The 9,104-nt window shown below is 33.5% G+C and overlaps 1 protein-coding gene across 1 annotated transcript; it reads right to left on the bottom strand.

Moving 5' to 3' along the window:
• Positions 1-450: 450 nt before the first annotated feature.
• On the bottom strand, positions 451-8,734 carry LOC124898057 (uncharacterized mitochondrial protein AtMg00810-like). The gene is made up of 2 exons (XM_047411678.1): positions 8,227-8,734; positions 451-581 (listed from the first exon to the last, which is right to left on the bottom strand). The coding sequence occupies exons 1-2, from the start codon at positions 8,732-8,734 to the stop codon at positions 451-453; spliced, it is 639 nt and encodes a 212-aa protein (XP_047267634.1).
• Between the last annotated feature and the right edge of the window lie 370 nt (positions 8,735-9,104).

The following is a 9,104-nucleotide window of genomic DNA, read 5'->3' as shown; positions in this document are numbered from 1 at the left end:
GACAAAAAAGTTTCAAAACTAAAAAAGAGTGATGCAAGTCTTAAATATTAAGTAGAGGTGACAATTTTAAGATTAGTATTAATGACACTAATTTTAAAACTCTCAATTTCTATTATTTAAACAAAGATTCTTATACCATATTTATACAAAGATCCTTACACCATCACCACCACTCCTCCTCCACACCCTTTTTGTTGTTGCCGCCACCGCCACCTCCTCTTCCTCCACTATCACTATCACTACCATTGCCACCTCTTCCAGATTCACCATTATTTTCTCCTGCTACATAACTATTGCCTATTTTTCTCCTTTATCCTCCACCACCATCGCTATCAACACCGCAACAAATGTCATCTTCTTATTTAGCGTCACTACCAGCACCACCACCTCCCTTTTTATATAAATATCACTTTTTCGTGGGCTCCTCCTCCAACCACATCTTTTCAGAAATTAAGTAAGTATCGAAGTTGCTGCAACAACTTTGATAATTGCAGTAACATAATAACTAATAAAAGTTGTTGCAACAATTACCGTAACTGTTGCAGCAAATATGGTAGTTGTTGAAGCAACTCTTGTAGTTGCTGAATTATTTCTTCATTCATTTTTAAAAAAAATAAAAAAAAATTCTTTTCAAACTTCTTAATTTTTTTTTTAAAAAAATAGTCCATGAAGATTAAAAAAGGAAGAAGAATGAAAAAAATAGAAAAAATGAAGAAGAGAAGATGGAAGAAGAGAAAATCTAGAGAGAGAAAAAAAATAAGAAGAAGAAGATGGGGAGAAAAAATTTGGAGAGAGAGAAAAAAAAAGATTGAAAGATAAGAAAAGGAGGGAAATTCTAATATTTAAAATTTGGAGTTGGAGGACTTTTGAAAAGTTTAAAGAGTTTAAAAAATTACATTTTACACCCCAATTTAGTTTAATCACTAATTAAAAAGAATTTGACTTGAGTTGGTCAAAGTTGTCACCAATTTTAATTGAGATAATACCCAATTACCCCCTGAACTATACCCAGAAAGGCTATGACACAGCTCAACTTAAAGGGGATCCTATTACCCCTGAACTAATTAAAAGTATAATTTTGACACCCTCAGTGCCTACATGGCACATACGTGGCACAACACACTGAAGTGTCCACGTAGGCACAGGTGTGTGCCACGTATGTGACACGTGGTACTAAGGGTGTAAAATTATACTTTTAATTAGTTCAGGGGGTAATAGAACCCCCTTTAAATTAGGGTGTGTCATGCCTTTTTAGGTATAGTTTAGGGGGGTAATTGGGTATTTTCTCATTTTAATTTTAAAACTTATTTGTCACCCACACTTAATTTTCTTTGGTTTTTTCTGCTGGATCTTAGAGTAAAATAGACTTGTTCTACTCCAAATTATAGAGAACCCAATTCATCATTTTCTGGGTAAGTTTGATGGATATTTCCTTAGAATTTTATATTCTCAAATTCTCTCTATGTAGTACTTTTTATACTTCAACTATCGAGTCACATTCATATGTTACAATTAGCTATTATAGTGTAATTCAATGTGTTCCAAAATATCAAGTCAGTTTATGATTTGGATTTTTGATTTATCATAATTATTTTTGAAAATCTTGGATTTTAAGGTATACAATATTGCAAAATATTACTGCTAACAAGGAAAAGAGGAGATGGTGCTAGCTATTGCCTCTTCCACTTAACGGGCAACTATATTCGGCTAACCACTAACCTTCCACACTAATTCTCCACCTTCATGTCTTCCTATCTAAGGTCATAAAAGGGAGAGCAAGACAAGATAAGTAGCACTTCGAACAAAAAAAAAAGTAAATTAAATTTTTTTATTGTAGATAACTATTTTGTTTATGACTGTTTTTAGTAATGCTTGACTGATTGTTTAATGATATGAAATTCTTGATTATGTTCGATGCATCTTAAATTTATTTCTTCAAGAGAAGAAAGGGCATGTTATTTGCTTGATATCTTGAAGTCTCAGTAGAGTTGTAATAGCCAATTTATTATTTCCTTTTAATGAAGGGTTAATTGAAAATTATAACTAATTAATAATAGTAATTAAGGAATTAAAAAGGGGCCAAAAGCTTTTTTCAGTTTCACATTAAAGATCAGCATAAATAGAACAATTATTCTTGGAAGATAACAGCAAGCAAAGCAGCGTACAAAACAGGAAAAAAAATCAGCAGAGAATATCTAAGCTACATTAGCAGGCATCTTTCATCGATAAGGTATGAAATTTATTTATAGTTCTTTGGCATAGAATTCTGAAAACAATGAAAGCAAAACAACACTAATGTATATTTGATTTTCTTCTTGGTGGTTAGTTGTTTGCTACTTGATTAAAGTTAGATATTGGTTGATATTGATTTCTTAGAGGGGAAAATAAATAAGAAGGAAAAAGCAGGTTATATCACAGTTCTCTGTTATTATATTGTACGTACGGTTATAAAGCATGGGCTAAATTGAGATATTTTTGCTGTAATATACTGTTGCCTGTATGTGTTGAACACTATAAGAGAGAGCCAATAATGCTTCTTCTTGTTTGATTGAGTCAGTAAGTTGACTTGGTAATGACTTAGAAATAATCAAATTGCAGTGTTGGTTTCATTAGCATGAAAAGAAAAGAAAACAACAACAACAATATTCAATTTTGGGAGCAACTGGCAGTAAGCAAAAATTGAAACATTGTTTTGGAAATTTTCTTTTTCTTATCGTTGGTTTCATGTTTGGACAATTGTATTGGGATATTATTATTGTTAATTTAATATATCAGTGAGATATTAAGGTTTAACTCTAAGTTTAAAAGTTTGGAATATTAAGACTTAACCCCAAAATAGCGTAATTGATATTCTTATTTAAAATTTTGTTTAGATTGATCCCATTGGTCGTTGTTTGGTTGATGTTCTACACATTGAAAAGTTGATAAATTTTTCATTAGCAAGGTAAGTGAGACTTTAAGCTTTGATGCTTGCTTTTCAAATCTGCTTTATAAAAATTATATTTTTCTGCCTAGTCCATGTGTTGGGACAAGCAAGAACTTGGTAGAATTTGTGTCCTTTCACTAGTTGTGGATATGTATTTTGGGGAGTGTATTGAGAATTATTTAGAGGTGAAATGTGAGGTGAGATTGGGGTGTTGAATATATTTTCTTCGCTGCCATTATAGTCTCTAGGGGCATATATAGCTGCTGTAATATGTTATGGGCATTACTTATGCTGCCGTAATATGTTAGGGACTTGTACATGCTGCTGTAGTAGACTTTTGGGGTATTATATAAGCTGCCGCAGACTTAGTGAGGTGCTAGGCTGATCACCTTCACTGCCACTTATAACAAGTCGTGAGTGTGGATTGAGTTGAGATATAGGGTGGAATTTTTGAACTTCCTTTGGATCTTAATGACATTACTTTAAGAGAGATATTATGTACATATTATTTATGTATTTGGTATTTTCTAACACTTGTTTCAGGGGTATTAAAGTAGCGGGTCGAGGATCTTACTGAGTTATATTTATATAGCTCACTCCTTACTTTCATACCTACAGATACGGTTGTGGAGAGAGAGGATCGTGACTGACTGTCTTTACGTGTGGATTCTATCGCTGAGGTGAGCCTTCGCATTGTTCGTGAAGGTTGTCATTCATCTTTAGTTATTTTTAGCTTATATTTCCTTTCGTTGGATTTGCATGCCCAATAGTTGAACTCATGTAACTCTGTTTAGATGCTCCATGAACTTAGTGTGGGACTCGGGTTAGAGATTTGTTATCTAAATTGTTATCATTTTCATAAATCGCTATGCGGTATCTTGTTGGATAATTACCCTGTGTTAATGATTATTTCATATATGTGGAGTTGTACATGTTTTCATCTCAGTGTTTGTAAATATTGTGAATGTATAGAAAATTAGTTCTCCTGGCAAGTGGTGTTGTCGGGAGCCAGTCACGCCTAGGGGTTATTTTGGGACGTGACAAGAATATATGGTAAATGCCAATTAAAAATGTGTTTAATTTTAATTTGTTTGGCTGTTTGTATGATCCATACCATGGTATGTGATACAAGAAAATCAAGGAACACACGGAATTGGCTCAAAACAATCCAAACACACTCCAAAAATTCAAAGAATCGAGGACCCTTTTGAAGACCATTCTCGGATTCAAGAATGAAATACAAGAAGGACAATATAACTAGGTGTTTGACACCTTTTGCAGCCAATCACAAACTAAGTTAACAACACAAGATGAAACAACAATGAGAACAACAACAACAACAAAAACGGTTTCACAATACAAGATACAAAACGGATACAAGATTACAAAAGAAAAAGGATAGATAGAAAGACCACATAAAGGTATAATGTTAAGAACCCAATATTGATAACTCTTGGATCCTATTTAAAATTTTCAAGTCATAAAAATCCTACGTAAATCTCCAAGAAATAGTTTCAGCTAAATTTGTAGCAACACAATCCTCCAATAATTTCCCAAGTAGTAATTTCATAGGTAAATCGCCAAGAAATAATTTCAGCTAAATTTGTAGCAACACAATCCCCCAATAATTTTTCAAGTAATAATTTCACGGGTAAATTTCCAAGAATAAATCCCTAGCAAAAATCGCAGAACAAAATCCCCAAATAATTTTCCAGGTAATAAAATTCATTACATAAATTTCTACTAAAATATCTCTACATAAATCCGTAGGATAAATTACCTAGGAATTTTTCTATGGATTTAAAATATATATATATATTTGTCCATATACCTGTGGATTTACCTAGAGATAAAATACTCACCGATACATTTTCCTAGGTAATGTCGCAAGTAATAATTTTGCAGGTAAATCCCCAAGAATAAATTCCCAGTAAAATTAGCAGCGGAAAATTCCCAAATAATTTCTCAGTTAATAAAATCCATTACATAAATTTCCACCAAAATATCTCTAAGTAAATCCGTAGGATAAGTTACCTGGGGATTTGTCTATGAATTTAAAAAATATATAGATTTGTTCATATACCTGTGGATTTACCTAGAGATAAAATACCCGCCGATACATTTTCCCAGGTAATGTCGCTAGTAATAATTTCGCAGGTAAATCCCCAAGAATAAATCCCTAGCAAAATTCGCAGCAGAAAATTCCCAAATAATTTCCCAGGTAATAAAATCCATTACATAAATTTTCACCAAAATATCTCTAAGTAAATCCGTAGGATAAATTACCTGGGGATTTTTCTATGAATTTAAAATATATATATATATATATATATGTTCATATACCTTCAGAATTACCTAGAGATAAAATACCCACCGATATATTTCCTCAGGTAATGTCGCAAGTAATAATTTCGCAGGTAAATCCCCAAGAATAAATCCTTAGAAAAATTCGCAGTACAAAATCCCCAAATAATTTCTCAGGTAATAAAATTAATTACATAAATTTCCACCAAAATATCTCTAAGTAAATCTGTAGGATAAATTACCTGGGAATTTTTCTACGGATTTAAAAAATATATATATTTGTCGATATACCTGCGTATTTACCTAGAGATAAAATACCCACTGATATATTTCCCCAGGTAATGTCGCAAGTACGAAATTTGGTGCAATATGGCGCCAAATTTACCTGCGGAATTTGTTGCAAATATATAGTTTGCAGGTAATAGATTTTAATATTGACGAATTTAATAATTTCGTAGGTAAATCCGCATGTATTTCTTACGATATTATTCCCTAGGTAAAATCCCCAGGTAATAAACAGTTTTCTAGTAGTGCTACTTCTAGTTAAATTGAGATTCCTATTTTTGGTGGGAGACTGATTAGTTGTTATTTTTGAAAGAAAATAGGTTTTCTTTTATAGTAAGTTTAATCTATTTTTAGTTATAATAGGACTATTTAAGGAGGAGTTGACGATCAATAAACTATTGAGTTTTACTAGAAAAGAAAAAATAAACTTCTCTGCGTCTCCTCCTCTAACTCATCTCTATTTTCAGTTTTTCTTCTCTATTAGAAGCAACAAACTCGTCGTTATGCTAGAGGTTTCCTATGACTTAATTCACATCCAAAACACTTAATTGGGTTCAAACCTATACACGCATAAAGAACGGTTCAAATTCTAGCCCGGAAGTATGGTGTGTTACTACACCTTTCCCTCAGCTTAGCCATAGTTCCAGCCGCAACAATGACCATAAGTGCACTTCTCATTTTTACTTTAATTTAGGTTGTTGCCAGGGTCAGTTTGCAAATGCCTCAACTATATCCTCAAGTACCTACTACCTCCTAGTAGCAGGATAATTCTGTCCAGTAAACCTTAGGCAGATTGAAAAAGAATCATCTTGCATTTTATTACGCAATATTTATTTTGTTAGTCTAAAGTAAAATGGATTTTGAGCCAGCCCTACGTTTTATATCTCTTTGAAGAGTTCTGAACCAAGATCTTCCATAATTTTTGTTTCATTTTTGTGACACACCCTTTGGGACTTGTGCACTTTTCATATCTGACATACCTAGCAACCTTCGATAGGCAAAAATGGAAGCAAACACATTAGCAAGCAATTTGCTGCCATAATGTTTAGCAAGCAATATGTTGTCTTTATAATTGCCCTGATGTGCACTTATGCTACTGGTTTTGGTTGGTCTTGGGGTCTTCTAAATTGGCTCATTCCAAGTTAAATATTTCCAATGAACATTCGAATAATGGAGAAAAGCTGAAGTGTGCCCATCAACTTTGCCACCACATTCGTGTTGTCTCAAACATTCTTGGCCATGCTTTGCCACTTCAAGTATGGGGCTTTCTTGTTTTTTTGCTGGTTGGATTACTATAATGACCATTTTTATTGTGATGTCCATGCCTGAGACAAAAGGCGTTGCGTTAAATTCCATGCATCAAGTGTGGGAAAAGTACTGGTTTTGGAGTAGATATGTTAAAGATCAGCCCAAGTGTGATAGCAAAGAAGTTGAATTGATTATACCCAAAAGTTTATAGCTATAGTTGCTTTTGTAATATAAAAGAGGAATTTTAACATAAGAGGGCCATCGGGCAATAGAAGTTAATGATATATGAAATTTCTGTTTCAAATTTGATCTTATTTGGAGTAGATTTGGGTGTTGAATTGTTAGAATTGGATAAGAAAAAAATGGACAAACAAATTTTAGACACGCGTATCTAAAATTAAAACAATTTTTACATGCATTTCAATCATGTATGATTGAAATCACATCTGACTTCAACTTCAATGGACTACATCTGAATTGTTCCCAAAACTAATAAACTTGTAAAAAAGCAAATATTTGTGCACTTCCCCCAAATTCTCACAAGTGTGCATATAATATTTCATTTGGTGGGATAACTGGATTGGAAAGGGAGCCTTAGCTATTCAAATTCACCACCTTGCTCCTAGAAAGTGTCATGTCAACTCCTATTTCCTAAATGGGAATTGGCATACTACCAAGCTTAGAAATAATCTTCATCCACATCTAGCTAATCTCATTCTCAGCATTGAAATTCATCATGGTAAAGAGGATTGGCCAATCTGGACTGTTGACACTTTTGGAGTTTTTGATGAATTAGTGATTAAGAAGCAGCTGAGGTGGTGATCAAGAAGCAGTAAAGTATGAAAATGATGAAGATGAAGAAGTAGAAGTAGAAGATTAGAGTGAAATGAGAGAATAAGAAAACTGTCAATCTGTATTTTCATTCATCTAAGTAGTACATGTAGCCTATGTATATATAGAGTAGTATTCTTCTAGAAGATAATTAACTACCTTTCTAACTAACTTTTATAACTAACTGATATTACATTTGTATTAACCTATCTCCTTAACACTCCCCCTCAAACTTGGTACTGTAAATATGTTAGCAAGTCCAAGTTTGGAGATTAAGTATTCATGCTGGATTCTGTTTAGACTTTTGGTTAGAGCATCTGCTGGTTGATCATGTGTTGAAATGTATTCAGGCTTTATTAAGCCTTGTTGAATATTTTCTCTGATAAAGTGACAATCTATTCCAATGTGTTTAGTCCTCTCATGATACACAGGATTTGCTAACATCTGAATTACAGCTTTACTGTCACTAAAGACTATAACTGGTAACTAAATCTGAACTCCAATATATGATACTAGGCTAACAATCCAAGAAAGTTCAGCTATTATGAAAGCTAGACTTCTGTACTCAGATTCAGCTGAGCTTCTAGACACAGTAGCCTGCTTCTTTGACTTTTATGAGATGAGTGGCTTACCAAACTTGATAGTGTACCCTGTGATAGATTTCCTAAAGAATGCACAAGCAACCCAATCTACATCATAATGGGCTATGAGTACATCCCTTTTGTTGCTAGACAATAGTAGACCTTGTCCTGGTTTGCCCTTGATATACTTAACAATTCTAAGAGCTACATTCATATGAGACTGTTTTGGTTTCTGTAGGAATTGGCTTAGTGTTTGTACACTATATGCTATATCTGGTTTAGTTATTGTTAGATACAGCAGCTTGCCTATAAGTCTTTGATAGGCACCTTGGTCAGCAAGCATATCACAATCTTGATCAGTTTTCTTGATATGCTGATCATACTCACTAGTGGTTAACCTTGTAGTAGCGTCCATAGGTGTAGGAGCTTGTTTTGCAGCACTAGGTCCAGTTTTAGATATGAGTTTAAGAGCATACTTTCTCTGATGCATGACAATACTTTGTTGAGATCTGGCAAACTCAATACCTAAGAAGTGTCTTAGTTCACCTAGGTCCTTCATCTTGAAAGCATTTGTAACGCCTCGAATCTGGTACCCGAAATGCTACACGGTGCTCATGACCCCGAAGGACCACAAGCTAACCCATGACTGATATTTGTACTTGTACACTGCATAATATGACATAATAACGCAGAAACATGCACTGAAAGGCCATAAAGTTCAATACTAAACATAATCTGAATAATATAACATCTGTGTGGGGTAATAGAAAACCCAAAACAAAACTAAAAAAAATACTAAAGGCTGAAACATGATAGTCTAGAAAGCCTCTAACTGACTGAACTGTCTGAATAAGAAGTTGATGGGACATGTCCCCAGCTAACTCTAACTAATAAACTAATTAATGATATAATAGGGAAATAATCATGTC

This window comes from Capsicum annuum, chromosome 4 (genome assembly GCF_002878395.1).
Source record: "Capsicum annuum cultivar UCD-10X-F1 chromosome 4, UCD10Xv1.1, whole genome shotgun sequence".
Classification (NCBI taxonomy): domain Eukaryota; kingdom Viridiplantae; phylum Streptophyta; class Magnoliopsida; order Solanales; family Solanaceae; genus Capsicum; species Capsicum annuum.
Note: the sequence above shows the minus strand (reverse complement) of the source record. Positions and strands in the feature narration are given on the sequence as shown.

What these genes read in the sequence shown, in the direction of transcription:
- LOC124898057 (XM_047411678.1), bottom strand. Translation starts at nt 8,734, where the DNA reads ATGAAGGACCTAGGTGAACTAAGACACTTCTTAGGTATTGAGTTTGCC. An exon ending in AGGGTACACTATCAAGTTTG is followed by an intron (nt 582 to 8,226) that starts GTAAGCCACTCA and finishes GAAATAATTCAG; the next exon opens with CAACTACAAGAGTTGCTTCA.